At 39.0% G+C, this 22123-nt stretch overlaps 1 protein-coding gene across 1 annotated transcript in view; it reads left to right on the forward strand.

Annotated features, from left to right (window-relative positions):
• The first annotated feature begins 2046 nt into the window (after positions 1 to 2046).
• galnt18b (UDP-N-acetyl-alpha-D-galactosamine:polypeptide N-acetylgalactosaminyltransferase 18b) overlaps positions 2047 to 22123 on the forward strand; it is a 92134-nt gene continuing 72057 nt past the window's right edge. The window contains exon 1 of the mRNA XM_080503578.1: positions 2047 to 2513. Within this exon, the coding sequence (XP_080359704.1) occupies positions 2276 to 2513 (238 nt within the window). The 5' untranslated portion in view covers positions 2047 to 2275. The remainder of the gene's footprint in view (positions 2514 to 22123) is intronic.

Below are 22123 nucleotides of genomic sequence, written 5' to 3' on the forward strand. Positions count from 1 at the left end.
AATTATTCAGCTATCAATGCAAACAAAGAAATGTGACAGCATTTGCAATGTTTTCTTTCTGTATCACACAGCACAAACATTCTTCACTCATTCAGGAAAGATACAGGGAATCAAATGTCACAACAGAAGCTGTTTATTCCATTATAAATATAATTCTCAGATTGATGTGATTTTTATTTTTTCATCACTCATCATGATTTCATTCTGGCAGCCTGCTGTGCTCTAGCTCTCGGGCAGATTATGACAAAGCCTGTTATTAACAAATAATCATCTGGCAAAGACGATACTGCAAAACACTGTCAAAACATGATCAAAAATACAAAAGCCCAGAATTCACTCAAACATGAAGTTTTTATGTGCATTCAGATCATGCAGTGCGGGGAAGAACATTGTGTTATAATAATATGATTTGAACTCCTTAAAAAATGACAACGAAATGACAAATCTACCAACCTGGGCTCCACAAAAAAAAAAAAAAAGCAAGTTACAAAGCTGGCAAATCATCAGAATCCTGACAATGTACTGCCATAAACTGTAACAGTTTCACAAATATAAGAATTAGCACTTGACATCATGTGGACGAATACAGGAAAATTACTCTGCAGGGATACTATATATTAACTTTTTTTTGTGCCAAGTGTTATTGAGGAGCCAATGTTCTCAGGGGCTGAAAGGAGCCTTTGTTATGGCAAAGATGCACCTATGATCCCTGGAGGCTGTTGTTGTGCTTGCTCTTATTGAATATACATTAACATATATAGCATTCACATCAAAGCCACAGCATCTCATGCACAAGAAACTGTAACGACGAGTTCAGGGGCCCCTGAGATGCAACATGAAAAGTGGCAAGAAACCCCACCCCACCCTCCATTGATGCTTTTCATGTAAGAACGGGTGATTCCACACTACCACCAAGCTTCCTGCTGGTAAAATCAAGGACCAATCAGTATATGGCAACTTCACTTGCATTTCACAATACAAAAAAGCAAAACTACAATGCCTTAACTCTCAAACAAATATGACCACAGTCCTAAATGTGTGTTCACAATTGGTGAAAAATTTATTAAACCATGTGATCATACTGTGGGCTTCCAGATTGAAAGCAAACCCTTTGGTTTGCTTTCAGTGTCTCTCAAAGATTCATTAAATGTTGGAAAGCCATCCAAAAGGATGCAGGTCTGTTAAGCACTTCTACTCCACAACACCAGAAGCAGGTTGGGGGCAACTGGCCCCACACAACTACAAATCTGTATAATTCTTGGTTGACCCTGAATCTCTGAACGAACCACCTTTGCATCTAAAAACACAAACAAACAAACAAATAACAGCATTCACATTTGTGATCCGTATGGAAAAGCCAAACGTTAGTGCTTTGACCAATACTTGACAACGTTAAGGTCCATGGTGGATAAATGAATCTCCAGTTTGGTTGAAATCGATTACTCTGCCTAACTGCTTTCCCTGATAGGATATTTATGATCTGATCGAATTCCTGTGAAATGAAAAAAAAAGAAACGAATCCAGAGATTCACAGAGGTGGACCACAGGACCAGTGTCGGACCTCCACCTTGACACCACCACGCCCGCTGTCTCTATCTCGTGGTTTGATGCAGTATTGCAGAAGGTAGATTACTTAGAAAGATTCATGTTTCTTGCGCTCAAAGTGTCATCCCCTCATGTAGAAGGTAATTAATAATAATAATTTAAAAAAAAACCTCCTCCAAGCACCCGAACACATTCAGCCAAAATGCTTCAGTTGGATGGAAACACCCGTGCAAAATACGCAGTGTAATAACGGGGCGGCGCAAACGTGTGGCGGTGTGAAGAGGAATAGGCTGCGATACTTTGTCCCGGAGTGTGGAAGTAGTCCGGAGAGATCCACTTTCACAGTGATTCAGTGCGCAGCGGGTACGCGGAGTGGAGCGGAGGCTGTCGGTTCTCACCGTCCCTCTCATTGGCTGCAGCGGGATGCTCGGTGACTCTGGCGCTTCCACAAGCCTCACATGCAACCGGAGCCGCCGGAGCTTCACGGTGGAGCGACTGGGGGAGACTTCACCTGTAGATATTTGACGATTACCCGTTTCTCTCGAGAACTCTCTTGAAGCGCACGCCGCGCGCTTTGGATATCGCACCGCTGCACAGTCACTGGAAATAACTTCATTATTCCGTGTGTTTTCTTTTTCTTTTCTTTTTTTCCCTTTAATTATTTGCGGGTGACGGCCGCCCTGTGCTCCGGTTTAACGGGATATTGCAGGCTGTATGGAGGGATGTCGGCATGGCTTGTACCAGGAGAACCAAAACTTTGGTGTCCACATGCGTAATCCTGAGCGGCATGACCAACATCGTGTGCCTGCTCTACGTCGGATGGGTTACTAACTACATCGCCAACATTTACATTAAGGTCCCGATGCCTCCGCCGGAGAGAAAGTTGGAAGGCGACAAAAAAGGGGACACTCTCCGGATCATGGAGAGGCTTGATCGGCTGGAGACTGTGGTCAACCAACACATACAAGGTACAACCTCTCTTATTATTAACTTATTGTTGTAATAAAACTATATTACCCTAAATACACTGCATGATAATTGTCTTGGAAAGTTTGAGTGGTCAATTGCATTTTCACTTTTAACAACATGGAACAGTTTGCAAGGTGCATAGTGTTGCAATGTGTGTTTGCAAATGGGACCAGCAGCACGAACTTGTTTTGCTTTTTTTTTTTTTTCCTGTTGAAGATCAGGTTATTTAGAGGGTGTGAGAGAGGACAAAGCACAGGAAGAAAAGCTGCGTGTTCCCCCAGGACTAGTACAGTGAGGCTGTAACCTAACATTACAAGCATCAAACAGTGAGCCATAAGCAGGCTGCAGCATTACAATATTTAACTGCTGATCTACTGTCGGTAGATATAATTCAATCTGGTGATCATTTCTCGTCTCATTCACACACTGAAACGATCGGATCTCATTTAGTGAGTGTTAAATATATACTGGTTGGTAAGGTTAGTTTGGATTGTGATTATATTGATATTCACTGTATAGTCCCTGTATTTCACATAAACCTGCAAATCATGTTAAGGCCCTGCACTTCCGTTTACCTTGAAAATGTGCAGCAACATCACATAATGACCCCCTTGGAGACCTAATCAAATAATAGGTTCCCTGTTGGGAAGAAGGAAGCGCAATATTATGTCAACATTTTTTTTTAAGATTTACAGCCGCAGTAAGTTTCAGTTTGTGAGCAAGAAACCTGCAAATACAATGTTCTGATTTGCTCCCCAGTAGATACCTCATCTGAGTGAGCTGGGCTAATAATGAGATTGTAGAAACTTATTCTCCGCTCCCTGAACATCATTGGACTTGTTCTTATGCTGTTAGGAATGTGAGGAATCCCTTTTGCTGAGATTCCTAGCTGGTGTACAGTTACTTTACGCATGATCACACACAGTTAATCTCTTTCCACTCTGTTTCTTTAAAAGAGCTATTCTTGTCATCTGGGGAGGGTGGACTCACTTTGGGCAGGTCCCAATTTGAAATGGCACAAGGCTGCTGCAAAACTGAACTGCAGACAGAAATCTACTCATGCTTCTTTGAGCAATAAAGCTCTGTGCTCAGCCCGGGTAAACATTCCTCCTGCAGGCAGGTCTCTATTTCAGCTTGGCACCCATCGACATATGCAGGGTGGAGCTTTATTGAGGCGCCCCCAGCGACCTACCACCAAGGTGCATGTTTCAGTTTCTTCTGTTGCTCCAACGGAAAAGATCATTTCATGCCAGATTTGTGCCAGACAAATCAGCATGGCAGACATGGTGACTTCAGTGATTTTACTTTTCAGCGAGCCTTCGTCTCTGACTAAAGAAAAAAGGTCTCCAACTTCAAAAGATTGCTTGTAAACATAGATAACTCAGACATCTCGTACTTAGTCTTGATTAACTGATGACCTTACATGGTGCATTTTGAAGTGCCAGTTTCAACAAAAACTCTGACATAGTCAGGAATGTGCTTATTTACTCTCTTGCATTAAAGTTTGATGAAAAGATTGAAAATCCTTTCATTTCTGTAAATACGAGGCTAAAGCCCGCCGCTGCTTAGCTCAGCTCCACAGGAAAGAGTGGAAACAGGGAAACAACTTGGCTGACTCTATCCAAAGGTTAGAAAAGCCTGCATGCAGTACCTCTGAGGCTCACTAATTAACTTGTTATATCTCTGAAGTTTCTGTACAAGGGCCAAAAATAACTCCCATACACAACCCCATTTAAACCATACCGTTTTGTCTTTACTTTTTGGATTTTGTACAGATTAAACAAACAGAAAATATCATCTTAATTGCTAAAGGTGCTCATCAGTGGATTCTGTACTTTTCAAGAGATGCTTGCGTTTAATGCCTTTAAGCTAAGATATCTGGCTGCTGCCTGCATCTTCAGACTGCAATCATTAGTTTTGTATCAATCCTCTCTTCTCACTCCACAAAGAGAATAAATGTCTGTCCTAAATGTGAAACTCTCCCTTTAAAAGCTTACTGAAGCTCATTGTCTTTTCAAGCTTCTTTTAAAACTGGGACAGCCATTCTTTAATTAGTTTTAAAAATGTCATGCATATCAAACATTTCCACTTGTTCTGCACTCATTCTCTGCTCAGCTTATGCACAATCACACTGCATCATTACAGGCTGCTTTGGGAGTTGCTACCTACTTCAGTTTGTGAACCTGTTGTCAGGGCCATGACATAAACTGCAAGGACGCTATTACATTGTTAGTACAACAGTAAATCCCTGTGTGAACCATTTTCATGGTTTGGGAGCTGAATCTTTTGGAGTGATTACTGGAGAAGACTGCAAATGACATATGATTATATATTTATATAATATATAGCCATATGACTATTTTTATTATATTTATATAATTTATAAGAGAAATGCAATTATCAGAGAAATTATCAGAGACAGTTCATCCATTCAAATTGCAAAGCAAATTAGATTCATATTCAGACTCTTAAAGCAGCTATTACTGTCATCAGTGTGTGAGGATGCTGAAAGATATTAAAGCACTTTTGGCATCTTTAAAAAAAAAAAAAAATTCTTATATCTTTATGGGAGACAAGTTGAAAATTAATATTCAGACTGATGCATTTTTTTTAATTTTTTTTAGCTTTGTACACAATTCACACAGCCGCAAACTGTGCATGCACTTAGTTTTAGTGCACCGGCGGTCAACATGAGCTCTCGAAGCTCCACAGAGCATTACTGCATGTGAGAGTGAAACATTTATTGCAGCTGACAGACTGCGGACAGTCAAGAGCGATGTCTCTGGTGTCAGCTTTGCACTCAGGATGAGACAGAGAAGCTCCACCAGTGATCGAGTTAAGTTACTCGTTATCAGCACAAAGCAAGTTGGCAACGGCACGTAAATCGCCTGAACTCTTTTCATGTATTAAGTACGGTCAGCCGCAGTGAATTTTGTGGGTGGCTGGACTAAGCAGGTTCAAACATGCTCACCACCAGGTTTCCTGTTTGCCGAGCTTTCTGCTTTATGCCACTAAAATCACAAGTTGGGGAAACATATTGCAGCTGCTTGCTATTGCACAGAGCACCGTGTCTGTAGTTGTACGTCAGCCTAATGACTGACATAATAATCTACAGGTTTGTTATTCTGCATACTGGTACTTTATAGTGAATCAATGTTCCTGTTCTTCTTTTCCTCTACTGTATGAATTGTGTCTGCTTACATGGCTGATCACTTGCTGCATAATTACCCTAGTTGAATGATGCTGAATGAGATTAAAGACAACTATTTATTTCTGCGTTTCAAATTCTAGTGTTCAGTGTCTTTAAGAATGAAACTGGATTGTCAACCATGTGCCATCATATTATAATTGGCTGGAAAAAGACCCAGTGGTCCTGAGGGCCTGCTGCAGGATTTACCTGAATGTGTGCCATTACAGACATGCTGATTTAACAAAGTCAAGTTTTATTATGACAGTATGCATGAAGAGGCAGCTGGTTTCATGGCTTAGTTTGACCTCTATGATTCTGTCGTACAAGTCTGCTGCCTGACTGAATGACCGTAAAGCCTGTGAGAGATAGTGATTAACTCAGTGATGATTTAGCTTCAAATGATTGTGACAGCTCCCATGATGGCTTCAAGCAAATCCAACCGCCAAGTCGGCTCAGAAACTTGGGAAATCAACACTTCTGTTGAGGCTCAGAAGGCAGTTGTATCTGGGTATTTATCTGATGTGATTTTGCAGAGTAACAGCTCATGCAGCATCAGAGTAAATGAGTGAGGGAGTGAAATAAGAGGCAGGATTATGCCGGCCTCCATGGATGTGTGCAGGTGTTTGTGTGCATGCTTGTACAGGCTGTGGTATGCAGCTCTGGAAAGTACGTGCTATACTCACACGTACTTGTGAATTCTCGAACCCTGTGGCGTGGAAACCAACCAAAGGACCCATTTCCTGCAGTTTTAGATGAAGATCGCTCCATTTATTGTAATTATGCCTAAAGTTTTACACAATAACATTGTGAATGCCTGTTCTGCACATATAATAGAATACATTAACAGCAAAACAAATTACCACAAATAATTAACAGATTTGTTCAATATACCTCCACTCCAGCACAGAAACATGATTTTGTTTTTTCATGGGCTACATTTTCAGAGGCGCTTACCTCTAGCAATGATTGGCCTTTTTCCATTTATCATGTGACTTCAGTCTATCATTTGGAAACCCTGAGATCTCGTTATCGCTGCAGGTAGCAGCGCGGTGCAACAAGCGACACAATTGGTGCTGCCATGGTGCAGAAGAATAATGCAGCCTTTTCTAGCTTTCTTTGTTTTTCGTTATGAAGACAGCATGACGTTAGGCTGCAGTGATCATTTTGCTTGCAAATGTAAATGCTGTATGCCTGAGCACATGTTGTGCTGACAGGGGACAACTAATAAACAGAACCAGAGACCAGGGATGCCTCTGTCTCAGCAGTTCGTTATTCGTTTCTTCCCTCTCGAGTAACACAATAACGCTGCAGATGACTAGTGTTAGTGGGCTTAAGCTGAGTGCCTAATTTGGGTAATAAAGAGGCAGGTGCGGGCAGGTGAGATGAGATAAAACTTTACTGATCCCAAAAGAAATTATTGTGTCGACCAGGATGGCAGTAGCAGCTGAGGATTAGAAGCGAGAGGACAAGCTAAGAGTGACAGAACAGTACGAAAATATCTTATATTGGAAATGCCTCCCTGGCAGTTACTTGAATTGTGGTTGATTGGTTATGTGTTTGAGAGAAATGGTCTATATTTCAGACTTAATTGAACTAAGAGGGAGCAGTGCTTCACATTATATGCTAATTTCAGCATGTTCATCCGTTCACAATGTCAGTGCTGTCATGCTCATCTTTACCAGGTATAATTTTTCCCATATAAAGAGTTACTGCATGCTGAATGGAGAAGTTATTATTTCAATTTCAAACAAAAGATCAACAGTCAAATGACATCACATAAAAAATGTGACCTAAAACCAATAGGATGATATTAAATTTGTTTATACCATATATAATATTTGAACTGATTCATGCAGTTTATTGCTGAAAAACACATCTTTGCTTGCTATGTGCCATTTTTATGCCACCAATGTTCCCATATAATTTTCTTTCTTTTTTCTAAAGCAGGGACTTCAAGGATTTCATTGTTCAGATGAAAATGTGAAAAAAAAAAACCTCCCTACAAAAGCAGGCCACTGTACCTGCCCCATTTATAAGGCGTTATGATAAGGCTCTGCACCTTAAGCACTAAACTGACTGCTGACTGACCCTCGTAGCATAATGTTGCCCTTCTCCGACTAAAAATGAAATGTAGGTCGAGCTGAAACCAGCCAGTGATTCGACAACAACAACCACATGATAATGATGGCAGAAAGTTCATAACCCCACTGAGCTGACGAGCAATGCAGTCATATTCAGGAGTCTTAAAAAAAAAATCCCTAATTTGGAATACTTCAGTCAGTGGATGGTAAAACGTTGTAGCCCTGAGGTGAAGTTGTATTCAGGCTAGGAGAGATATATTATGTTGCAATTCCAGTACCAACAACCTGAGGAAGCATCTCCAAATGAAACCTCCTGTGCTCGCAGTGTCCAACAGCATACATCTGAGTGATTTAGACGGATGTGTTTTTCCTGTTCTTTAGGTGCACATGACGTTTTATACACAAGTTGTTCAGTTTAAAATGAATGACTACTGACGGAAGTATTGGTATGCTTATATACAGATCAGATAATTTAGTGAAAAGATGATGTAAATAAAGAGAACATTGCTATAGGATTGTTTTGTTCTCAGCAGGATGGTAAAGCTTCACGACTGGTTCAGTCAGCAGTCATGTAGGACACATTTAGAAAGGCAGCGAGTCACATGAAAACTTGAGTGATATAATAGCTCAAGCCCCTTAAAGGTTTTTGTGAATCGATCATTGTACAGTTTTAGCGCTTCTTCGACCTAAGTATCTGTTGAAATAGAACAAAGAGAATTCCATTGTACAACTTTAGTGCACAGAGCATTACTGTTCTTCGTAGAGAAGTAATGGAACTATGGCTATAAACATTTTGCTGGGGATTTATTATGAGCCAGATTCATCTGTCAGTGCTTACTGTGTCTGCAGCCTGTAGGCAGAGCTGGAGACTCTGTGTGTGTGTGTGTGTGTGTGTGTGTGTGTGTGTGTGTGTGTGTGTGTGTGTGTGTGTGTGTGTGTGTGTGTGTGTGTGTGTGTGTGTGTGTGTGTGTGTGTGAGATTGTGGGGTGAGGAGCGGCAATATAGCATGGGAATATTCTGGGTGGTGAGTCCAATAAATTGTGAACTTATTGAAATACGGGGTAAGGAATGCACTGGAGGATGTTTGGTAATAAAAACAATTAATTATTATGACTCCAGAGGGCTAAATTGTTGTGAAGAGACAAAATTAAACCGAGGAAAACCTTCCTACAAGAGCGTAAATTCAAAGACCATCCCTTTACAATGTATATTAAATTGATCAATTCCCTATTGCAATTGGTCTGAATGTATTCTTGCTGTTTTTATCTGTGCAATCACACAGATATATGGAGAGGAACTTAGGTAAACCAAGCCAAACACACATAATGACTATTTCCATAATAAACGTACTGTTTTTTCCAATAAGAACGCAGTAGGAAGTCTCCAGAACAAAAGGTTTTTCGGAGAAGAGATTTGTTGACTGACATCCTGTCATCTAAACAAAAACCGTCTGCACTCAGCAGACACGGAGCAGCACAAGCTTCCCATTAAAGTCAACTTTGTTTTCTGTTTTTCCCGAGAAAGATATCTAAATCATTAGCATGCTAATTACTCAACTCTCCAAACTCGCGTCATGAACATTGCATTCATATACATATTCCAATTCGGCATATTAACTGCAGCACGTTCTGTGAAAAACATTATGCTTCACCAGCAAAAGAAAATCAAAACAAGGAAAAAAAATAGCATTGTGTTGTAGCATTTTACAAAATGCTCACAGCCAAAACTAAATTGAGTGCAGCTGAAAAACATTTCCATTAAACCCACTGATGGAAACCAAATGATGAGAAATTGTGTGGTTTTATTTGTGAATCATCTCAAACCACTCAGCAATACGGAAGAGTATTACGGTCACTTATGAGAAAAAAAAAATGAAAGGAGGTAGATTCTTTTTTCATCATGCACATCGAGAGAAAAGTTGAAATGTTGAGAATAAATAATACAAAATACAATGTTGAGATACTTTGTTTGTGCACCTTTTCCAAACTTGTGTGATTTATCCTTCGGAGCATTCGCAGTGTTTGGCCCTGGCTCTTCAAAGTCCTAATGCTGATAACGACACTGCATTTGTGAGCTAAAAGAGAAAGAGTCGATTGTGAAGTGTCGCTTCACCAGGTCATCAAACTGCCTGTAATGCATTTTGTAGAAGCAGCCACTTGCACTGGCTATTGTAATCTCAAAAGGTCGACTTTATTCTTGATATTGTATTTCGACTTCATTCTCAGCATTTTAACTTTTCCCTCGAAGTGCACGATGGGAAAAATAAAAAAGAGGGTTTTTTTTTTCACAAGTGTCCAGAAAGGTGGTTTGAGGTTCAATATGTTATTTTTCTGCTAAATTGAATGGATGGATAAATGCAATAACAAACAAACTAACAAAATACCATGTAAATCTGGATGTAAAATGTGTTTTAGATGAAGGGTCACACATTCTATTTGAGCTGAATTTGGTCGGACTATTAACCTTTAAGTAACAACATAAACTGTTTATCTCTCTTTATCGTACAAATTCTGAGTACAAAGCTGGATAATTTTCAGAGTTTAGGCACTTTAAATACAAAAAATAATTTAATAGTAATAATTTGTTTTTTTTTATTCTAATATGGTTTTGTTGGTGAATAGGAAGCTAGCCTTGGTGCGTCCCTCCTATCAGCTGTTTAGTTTGCAGTGTTAATGTCTTCTAATCTCATTCAATAGTGCTCTTCACTGAAATACATAGGAATATTAGTTATTTATATTGAAAGATAATTTTCTTTGTAATTGTTATACTCGACAACAGGGGTTCTCAAGCTTTTTAACCTCTTGGCCTAATTATCCCATTACAAAGTGGCCCGGGGCCCATTTCAATATTAACACTTTCACGTCAACTGATCCAAGTTTTGGGTTGATTTGTATTCGATAACTAAATCAAGTCCACTCACAGTAGATTAACAAGCTAAAACCTTGTAAAAAAAAAAGAAAATGATACGATACACTGTGATGATCCGAAAAGAAAAGTCTTTATCTTGTGTATGTAAACCTACACATACAACACTGAACAGGAGACCATTATAACAACTCAAGTTGCTACAAGAACAAATGTGAAGGCTCAAGTCAATATTAACAAAAATAAATAAGTCAATGAAATCCAAAAATATTTTCATTTAAATACTATAAAAACTGACAAAAAATTCAGATAAATGAAATGCTGTGGTAAAACCAGCAGCAGTGAAGCATTTGTGACGTCATTGGACTAGTCAAGATGCAAAGAGAAAAACTAGCTATGCTTTATTCCTTCCAAAAGCTGATGCTGTATGTTTGATGTCACGTCAGCAATACGGAGACTCAGTGTCGTTTAAAAGTCGTCCGGTCATCAGCTTCTTGGCAGCAGCCTCACGGGAAAGCTTGCTTTTAAAGCACATTTAGAGTTGCCAGTCAGTGACACGATAGATCGTTTCTGCATCTGCAGCCCATTCTCTTTTCTCTTGAAAATAATCCACTGGCTTTCCAACCAGCTGTGAGCATTTGGTTTCAAGATGCCGCCGGAGTTTTGAAGGCTTCAATGCTTCGCTTGCGAGTGTTAACCCACAATTGCCTCGTTACCTCCATTCACAAAGCCCAGCTTAATAAAGTCGGGGTTGTACTTTCCGACATATTTCGCCTTTGTGAGAGGGGGTAACATCGCTTTCTTCTTCTTTTTTACATTTCAAAAACATCTCCATCACTTCAGTCAAAAGTTTACACCAGGCTTCTTCTTCTGCTGCTGCATCGGGCCAACTATTGGCCCGATGGTTGAGAATCACAGTGTGGTTCCATACACTAAATTGGACCCTTTGATGGTTCACAATGGGTTATATTTTTGATACTCCTGATCTAGATCAAGGGTCCTAAACCTGGAGTGTGGCAGCATGGGCACCATGATCACAGGGAGACAGGGGTGACCCGAGAATATGCCTGCAAAAAAATTTGTCCAAATTTTAAATGCACATTTGTAAGAGAACCCTACTGAAACGCTTTCTATAATTTACAGCAGACCAACTGCTTTTATTCAGTACGTTTGTGGGAACTGCTGTCTAGTGGGAGTCCGGAGAAAAGTAAAGTTGGGAAAACAATGACCCAGACTGCCTCACATAGTCGGCGTCTGCTAACTCAGTGTGACGGTTTTACACCTTTATGCTGCAAAGGCATGTTGAAGCAAAATACTTTGTCACGACATGCTTTCAAGATTTGTCAGCTGTGCTTTTTTTTCCCTGTCCATTGCACTTTTTCATAATTAATGGAGCTCACTGAGGAAAGTGTGCTATGGTTGAAGCCTGCTCATGCCATTATGAACAAGTCGTTTATCTACTGTATTACACCTAGAACTCAGATCATTTAAGCACACACTTCCAAATTTGTAAAATTACTTTAGGATTAAATAAGAAATACTTTTTTTTCTGTGAAATGGTCAATTGTTTCATTGAGCACTTAATAGGGTCCTTTTTCATGCCCATCTTTTTTCATAGTGATGTCCATTTGTGGAGTGTTTCTACTGTGCCAACAGCAGTGCCAGCATCAAATATCAAACTCGGATATTTAATATGTTACTTCCAGCTCTAATGGCTTTTGAAAACCAGCATGCTCACTCCTACTTTTAATGGTTTCATTGCGCATCTGCTATGGGATCAAATATCCTAGATATCCATTTTACAAAGCTTTTCAAGAAACTGGTTATTGTAAAATGTATTACTGGATTAAAAAAAAAAACAGGACAATTTTAGTTTGCTATAAGACAACAGCAATAAGGCGTGGCACATTCGTTTTTAGAGCACCATTTAAACACAAGGGAATTCTCAGTGATTTTCAAGGAAATTAAAGAAATTAATAGTTCCCAGAATTGCAAATTCTTTCTCTCACAATACCTTGCAAATTCAAAGGCTACCATCACACTGTAGGGCCTGATGCTCAATTCCAGTTTTTCATTTTCAAGATCTGATTATTGCATGGATGTTCACACTTGATTTAAATGTGACCGCAATCAGACTCCATTGTCAACAGTGTGTGGCGTTGAAGTGGGACGTATACGAAGAAAAAAACGTGTTGTCACATGTGGCAGCTTCAAGATGTTTTGTGTGACTATAAGATGGAATTTTTCCTGTTACTGAGTCTGAAAAAAGTGGTGTTACGTTATATCGAACTCATCCTGAGTTCTGCATGCCACCAACAATAAGGCCCCAGAAACAACAGGAGCATATTGGATACGATCTGCAGGCACTCTGACTGGGCCAGTCAGATGCCGCACATTGTTGTTGACAAGTTGTTCAAAGCTGGAGCAAAACCAGCGAGGAAGAAAATCTGTCAAGTTACACTGTGTGCATACCCTAGTACTTAAAATTTTTTACTGAGTCTGCATTGAAAATCATCAGATTTTTATACGATTTATATAAAAGTGACTTAGATTTATTTATTTAAATTTTGAATTTGTGCTGTACAGATGGCTATAAAAATAGATAAAGCTCACAAATATGTAAAAAATATTGTATGTTTGCTCCAAATTAATGGAATGTAGCCATGCAATATTGAAGTCTTATTTGAAGCCTTGTAGATCGAAGTAAATTAAACCTCAATGAATTGAATTGAATTTTATATCGCGAGCAGCATTCCAGGCTGTGGGCTTTTCTGTGAATGTGTGGGCCAGCTTCACCCCATAGACCTAAGGACATGCTTGTTATCTGAACTGGTGAGAGTTAAAGTGCCTGTAAGTGTGAGTGTGTGTGTGGTTTTCTTTCTCCATGTGTTGGCTCTGGTTGCAGCATACATTTTGTTGGTTGGAAAGACTCTCACACTTTATGACCCTTTGTTAGATTCAGCAGGTATAGAAGATGAATTATAAAAAGATAAAGCAAATGGAATTGAAGGAAAGAGGCGTTAAATCACTTTTTTTTGTCTGCCATGACCTCTATACACATAAAAAAGCAGCAAATACTCATATTCTCAGCAATATCACATTTGCTTAATTTTTGTTTGTTTTTGCTGATCAGTTAAAATTCTTATTTTCTTATGTTTCTATGAATGTGAGGCTGATCATGAAGGGAACAGTTTTGTGCTGCTGCTGCTGGTGCATTCAGTGTCAGTCTGGTTCTTTGTGTTCCCAAGCCAGTGCTTGGCTGCCAGCTGCTCGGGTTTACTTTCATGTACCATGTGGACCTGTGGCACGGTAAATGTGTATGGTGGAGTTCATATGTACACAAAGCCAGTCTGCTTGCGCTTTGACTGAAACTTTCAGCAAACATGATGAAGTTCTGTCAACTAAACTTTCCAACATGGCTTCATGAGCTGCATTTGAGGAAACTGTAATTTTCATGCATTGATTGAAGAGGCATTTTTACCACTTTGCCGATCTGTCTGTAAGATGGTGGACTTCAGCTGTCTGGATTAAAATTGTCTTTATTGGGTCAGCTGTTGTGCTGTTGAAGATGGAGATGGATTACAGGGTGACACTCCACAAGACAGAAGTGAATTAATGTAGCTTCAAAATGAGATTCATCATACCAAACTGTAATTGAGATTTTCCATCAAAACACATTTCCCCAGCCTTCACTTCTAATTTATCCATCACAGACACAGAAAAAGCTGTAGTTAGACCCACAGAAATGTCACATCATTCACAGCCAGAGAACATTAAATTACAGTGTTTAAAAAATCAGAGTTTTCTTCCATTAAAAATGTCCCAATTCCACAACTCTTCCACCCTGATTGTATTTATAAAGGGACTTCAAATCTAAGCTTTTGTTAGGATTCCTCCATACGGGTACACTGAATATAGTTTTGTTTTTTGGTGGTTCAGTGGCATTATAGCTTTGTATTTCTATGGCAAGCAAATTAATATCTACTCACTGAATTCAAAAGTTTATTTGAAAGTGTATGAATACACATTTGTTTCATGTTCCTGTTTGAAAAAAAACAAAAAACTTTCAGTCTTCTAATCACTTCACCTCGATTTGATGTTTTTCGCCCTGGTTCATTAATTTTGCATTCAGTTATTCAGTGTTTTTTTTTTTTTACCCCCTTCTCATCTTTTTCATTTCTTTGCAAACTCTTGTGTTGTTTCAGGTCCAGAAACTCCATCTGCCCCGCAATAACCCAAACCCCTCCCACCTTTCCTGATCACCTGTTCTCCATTCCCTCTTTTGCTCTGGAGCACTGATCCACTTCCGCCTGCCCTTGACCAGATTGTCTATTGTGCTTTCCCAGCTTGTAGCTCTCAAGCCATTTTCCCTTTCTTTAGCCTCCAGCCTGTGTTCTGCTCTGCCCTTTGCTTCCCTTTTCTGCCTTTGGTCACCTGATACTTTTGCCTGCTTGCTGACTTTTCCCCTCACACAATCCCATCTGCTTCTGTATGCATCACCTTAAATAAAGGTGAACCTGTAAGTCTTGTGTTATCTGAACTGTGACAGGCGGTGTGTGCTCTTAAACTTTATCTCTTCAGTGGATTTTGAACTTGCATGCTTGAGTATTTATCCACCTGGAGACCCACTGCCTAACATGCTTCAGATGTCTCTCTGCTCCAGCACATCAGATTCAAACGAATGGGCCATTATCAGGCAGAGGTTGATGAACCATTCATTTCAATCAAGTGCATTGAAGCAAGCAGACATCTAACGGATGTAGTGCAGTTGTCTTCTCTTCGCTTTATACAAAGACCATTAGCTTTGACATATAATCTACACAATTTACTTTAAACACAAGTCAGTCTCTATCTTTTAAAACCTTGGTGCAATATGTTTAAGTGAAAGCAAACACACACAAGCAATTCTGAGTGAATGATCTGCTGTTTTTTTTTTTTTTTTTTTAATATGACGATAACTGCTGAAGATCTGTTATTTTCTCCTTTAAAAATGACTTGCATCTAATGTTTTTCATGCATACTGCATGACAATAACTTGTGGACATGGACTGCATATCAAGAGGAGGTTTTTTTTCACATCTGTTGTCATACATTCAACTAAAGCGAATGCAAGTGGGGCTGTTAATGTGTGAATCAAATCTGACACTTTTCAAAATATCCCATTAGAATTGTTTTCCTGTTGTGATACATCTGAAGTCAGAGCACTTGTTTGTTTTCCTTCCAGTCCTGCTCCACATCTGGTAGTCCTGAAGTGAGCTCCAGAGTGATGTTCTTAAGTTTTTATCACTCCATCGAGGTATAAATCAGTGACAAAAACTTCCTATCATGTTCATGAAATAAAGAGGTTGTAAAGATATCTTTTATTCCCAAGTTGTCAACCACTCAACCTTTACCACACATCACTCTGGATGACATTTAAGGCTCTGAATGGAAGCTCTGAGTGGAACATTTTAGTAGCTAGAAAAGACGATTTTCTGTCTTGTCTTCTATTTCTGGCACATGTGATGCCAAATTCCTCATGTTCATAACAAGGTGAATGAGCTCCTGAAAGCCAGCATGTTTATCTTCAACACAATAAAAGTTGCTCAGATTTGAACATTGAGCCAAAACCATTCATGAAAAATAAAATCTCAAGACAAATGAGATTTCAAACTTGTACATTAATGCACATTATACCTCATGGGGAAAAAAATCCTCAAAATTATTAGTTGTTTTTTTTACCTCTATTGTTAAGATATCCTGTTTATTTTCAGCCACACAGGTGAATGTCAAACCTTTTAATTGACCATTCATCTTTTTGGGTTCACATCTGGGAGTTATCAATTGTCTGAAGGGCTGCATGGTGATGTAATGGTTCGCAGTCTCACCTTGCTATGCTTGCATGGGTTTTCTCCAGGTACTCCAGAGCCCTCCAACAGTCTAAAAACACTTTTAAAGTGACAAATCCAATGTCTTTGTGTTTGTTTTGTGATGGACTGATGACCTATCTGCTAGATTGGTCATTAGTCCATCACAGAGCAAAGAGAGCAAAGGATACTGTCTAGGTTGTATCGAGAAAGTATCCTTCCTTAGTTGTCAGCTTAGATCAGCTCCATTGACTCCTTGAAGTTGGATAAAGCAGTATCGAAGATAGACGGCTGGCCGATGGTAATGACTAGGGAATCTTTTGATGCTTTGATGTTCTGTAAATAAAGTTTAATTATATTCAAATTTCACAAGATTTGTTTAATTAAGAAACAATGTCTTTACTAAGTATAAGGCTTTTGTGTAAGGACTCCTCTTCAACAGCAAATAAGGTATGATTAAAATAAAAACAAGTGCATTTTCTTTTTTGTTGAAGTGGCTCTTGAAAAATTAATATATTCCTGAAGCAGCCACATTTGAAAGGAAATCAGCATACCTACAGAAACACAGCTCTGTCATCTAAACCCAGACACCCTGATGCAGAGAATACAAATGAAATTTTAGTAACATATTAATAATTGATTAAAGAGTAAACAAAAGAGCTTACTTCAAGATCCCAAAGACTCAAGACAGGATTCACAGTTATGAAAATAAATGCATGAAATAAATATAGTAGGGGAATTCTGTGGGCTAGAAAGGCTTCATTAAAAACAAAAAAAGTAGCACACATGCTTCTGTTTGTATAGCTACTGAATCCCTCTTTGCATTTCATTAACAATAGCATGAGCATGTAACAGATTTTGGTCACACTGATGCCTAAAGCTCTGCACCGGCATCCCCAGCCTGTCTGAGCCGCTTCCTGGTGCAAGTGCAAGCCATCAAATATTCACAAATGCCTCTTGAATGCAAATGCTTTGAATAAAAATAGATCCAATCCTTTTTAAGGAGGTAATTCGCTGCAGAAATGAAGTCATTACATATTCTCCCAAAAGATAATACCCAGAACTTGGTTGATATTTGCATGGGTATGTCTCATCTGAATTGTACACTGAGGAGAACAACAGTTGGCACATCACAGCCACAGAATTATTTCTTTACAACATGTTCGGTTGCCATCTGTACTCGTCTGAAGGCTGTACTATGGGTTCCAGTTAAAAATGAGAAGTGGAAGGTTTGTGAATTGAGTCTTCAAAATGTGATCACAGATCAACTTATCGTGTGTGGAATCTGCACATTTTCATAAAAAAAAAAAAAATGCAAACAATTAAATTTGTTCCAACTTTTTCACTGAATCTCAGAGACCACAAGGACTTTTACAGCCAGGGTGTGTCTACTGGTATTAAACAATTATTGTTAACCTTTTTCAGAGGACAACCCTCTGGAAGGTTTTTGATCTGCTGACACAACATGATAGGATGGGTGCAGCGTTTTGTCAGCCTGTTACAGAGGGCAGCGGCTGCCATCAGCAACAAGCCAGCAGCCATTCACTGTGCCTGGCCTGAGGTGCAAACCAGCACTGTGCAAAAACCTCCCCCGTTGTGTGCTTTTCTGGGGCATCTGCTGTGTGGTGATAAGGGCTCGGCTGTTTCACTATTTTTTTTCTTTTTTTGGCACAACAAAAGCACAGAGTTTTGGAGCTAATTATATATCTCATTGTATTGTGGGCACAATTAATGTTCAACCTATACACCTAGCAGCGGAGTCATGACTTGTGATAGTGCGACTAGAGACAAGGATGTGAAGCTTTTTTTTTTTTTCCCTCCTTCTTCAAAATGACGTGCAAAACATAAGAGCACATCTGCTTCGTTGCGATTACAGACCTGAAACACAAAGCAGCTAAACCTTCATATTTCTCGGGTAGTTTCTCTGAATCAGCAGCCTCGGGTTCCTCACATTGACTCGCTGGACTTCTGTGTGATCGCTGCAGCTCTGCATGCTGAAATATTGCTTAATACCTCCTGGGACATATTACTGGTGCTGTGAAACAATACATTCATCCCTCGCCTGAAGCGGCAAACTTCCAAAACATGTAGATATCTTTTTGGCTGCTCTGAAGACAATGGAGGTTTTGTGTGTTCGTATAAGCAGTTCTAAAAAAAATTACTTTTTTTTGCTTTGTGTGTTCATTTTGCCTTTGCATATGTAGCGTTTATTTTACAGGAACATCACAACCCTGTAGAGCAGTATTCTTGTTTCTCAGCAGTACTGTGTGTGTGTGTAATATCTGTGTTGGTGGGGAATAAGTTTTTTTTTTTTCATGTTACTTAAGACGCAACAACCACCCAGGCAGTTAACAAGCAGAGAACTGTTGTGTTAGCTGTTGCTTACTTCCTCCAGGACCTTGGACATTACTCAATGTCGTGATTCTTATTACTGAATAATGAGCAACTGAGTGGAATTTTCTGGTTACTGGCACTCGCTATAACTAGAGCTGTGAAAAAAAGTCTGTGAACGCCTCTTTGTGTAATCTTGGACAAACACAGCAACTCTGTGTCAGAGCTGCCAATGAGTCAACATGTGCTAAAATGACATGTACGAAAAACTAGCTTCATATGGGACGTTTAACAAGTTTGGCTAACTCGCGACAAAACTACAAATTCACCAGCAGCACGGGCACATCCAGATGTTCAATGTTGTCAAGAATCTGTAATCATATGTGTTGTTTTCAAAGCAAAAATACATTCACAGGCTGGGATGAGCCTTGTTCTGGTCTTATCACAGGTACAGCAGATCTAACAGGGCCAAGTCAAACATTATTTCAAAAGCGCTTCTTTTTTCTGCATAAATGATATATATCATTCCAGTCTTTTTAGTTTCTTCCTCAATTTAGGAGACTTTGAGTTTTAATGTTCTCCTTCAAATAAGATAAAGTGTTCACAACAGTACCATTGATGAGATATTTTTGCTGTTAGACTTGTTTGCTTATCACTGGCAACTCACTTGAGGCTTGACAAACCTCGATATCGGCCTTTTTTTCACCCTGGATAGAGGATGTGAAAGGTGCCACACATTTATCCTGCTGGTTTTGCAAAAGAAAGACAGCCGGGGGGCATTTTTTTCTCTCTGCAGGCATGCCAATTCATGCTTATATCTGGACTATGAAGTTTTAAGTGTCTGAGGTTAATGACACCTGTGATTATAAAATGTATTAAACGTGATGTGATGTTTGTTTCCATTTTCTCTTTTACTTCCTGCCTTCGGTTTTTATACTTTTTGTATATTGTTGGCTTAAAGCAACTTTTACAAATCAAATGTTTGCATGAAACCACAGAATCATTGCATCATTCTTTTTGTCCCCTTTTCTTTGGCATATACAGCCCGTCAGATTTTTTTCCATCTTTTAGTTTATCTTGTTTTTGTGACCCCTGTCTGACCTTCATTCATCAACGGCTCAGAAATACATGGTTATTCAAACTGAGTCGCATCCTTCGACGGTGCAGCAGCAAATTGTTCCGTACGGAGTATAATCAAAGCTCGACAGGGCCTGGATTTTTCTTTCAGCCCATCACTGCAACATCTGATTTATTGATCTCTCACCTCCACTCAAAACATGACAAGTAGCAGAACAGAGTGCAGCCAGTATAGCAAGTCTATTGTTTAGCTTTCACAGAGTAAAAACACTTTTCATTGGTTGTATGCAGTTTATACCAATGCAAAGTCTTTAGCCCATGGTTTTGGACTGTTAAATTTCACAACCCCTAAGTAACAAGATGTCATTTTTATTCCTTCACGAAAGCTGTAAAACTGAGTCAAGGGGACAATTACAAATCCTGACGAGACAAAAAATAAATAAATAAATAAAGGAAACTTCAATGGGCAGAAATACCCCAACAAATAAAGGCATATTGAACTGAAACAGCGCTTGTGAAAGACGACAAACGGGAGAAACACCCGGCTATAAACAAACTGTGAAATAACATAAGATTAAAAAATCACCGAAAACCACAGAGTTGATCTTAAAGCTGAAGCGATTATCATGACATATTCAAATCAGTGTGGTAGTGAGGGCAAACTATTTATGTAGGACTTTATGTACATTCGTGTTATTATTCGTAAAAATGTTATCGCTGTCAATCGATTTAAAAAAATAATTGCACAATTTTCTGTAATTGCGATTAATCCCATTGTTTTTCTGCTGAAGACTGAAGCTTGTAATAGATATTTATTTAGGGGAAACCACAGAATTAATATGGACTCAACACACAGAGACTATATTTAAATTCAAAGACCATTTTTATAATGTCTTTTCAGCTTTGCTTGAATGCTGTTTCTCTCTAAGATTAGCAAAAATAATAAAAACATAAATAAATTAATAAACATCTAACATAAGTCTGGACATTAATATTTTACCTGCGAGTATTTCCTCCAGCTTTAGCAGTTTGGCGGCTACTCGTCAGACAACATGGCAACCTGCTGTTTTGCTGCAGAATTACCATCATTAAATTCAGCTTTACAAAGTAAAGCTAATGATTTTCACAATCAGCTGTCAGGTAACTTTTTAAAGTGAAAAAGAATGGGAAAAAAATAAAATTACACAAAAGTAAACAAAACTCAGTTGATTACGTAAAATGTATTTAATGAGTTAAATGTTTCCAATCAATAGATTAAATTAACGCGTTATTTTTGATAGCACTGAAAAATATGAAGGTGTATGAGTGGCATATTGATATTCAGAACAAAGACCACCCGAACTTGAGTGGCAAGGAAATAGTGACGAAATCTGACCCTTTTTTCAAAGCAGATCAAAGTCTGTGTGATTTGAAATGATCTGTTTCCTCATGATGAAAGCTGACACACCTAATTTCAGTCATTCATCAACAGTGTGATGTGGAGACTGAGGCACGGTCAGCGGAAATGAACTGACCACTTTAGTTCATGAGTAAATTAGAGCGGAACAACAACATTAAAGAGGAAAATAAACAGTGAAAAACCCAAGGGTGTCCTCCTCTGATGGAATTTGGAGCTCCATGGGCCTGACAATAACATCCGAGCATTTCAGCCTGCTTTTATTCCTCCTGCACTAACGGCTCTGCAGCGTGACCTCAAATCTGCTCTCCTCTTCTCAACTGAAAGAGAGAAATCTTGATTGATATCATTGTTCAGCCTTTCAGCTTGCTTGCAGATGTTAAGAATGGATGGTCAGTGATCAAACCTTAAGAGCTTGACCATTACTGGTCTGAGCCAATCTACCCTGTGAGCCCATTTTCTACTTCCCAGAATTTGTCTCAATCTCCTCCCCTTCACTTTCTTGTCACCATTTTCACCCACAATAATGTTGCTGTTACTGCCGCTCATTCAAACACTGACAGACTTTTTCTGCATCTACCTTTTGTATCAAAAGGTCTTATTCATGCAAACATTTTCAGAGAAGCACATCCATCTTGCTTTTTTGCATTTATCCGAAAGAATGTATTATTCACAATTATGCTGTATTTCATGTGACTAATGCTCATAAAAAGTATTGAATTTTAAATAAAAATTTATTTCTTGTATCTTTACCCTAATATCAAGGCATCTTTTGCAGCCATAAAAAAACAAACCCATAAGACTAAGTAAAACATACAAATCA

The sequence above is a fragment of the Blennius ocellaris genome (genome assembly GCF_963422515.1).
Source record: "Blennius ocellaris genome assembly, chromosome: 1".
In the NCBI taxonomy this organism is placed as follows: Eukaryota; Metazoa; Chordata; class Actinopteri; order Blenniiformes; family Blenniidae; genus Blennius; species Blennius ocellaris.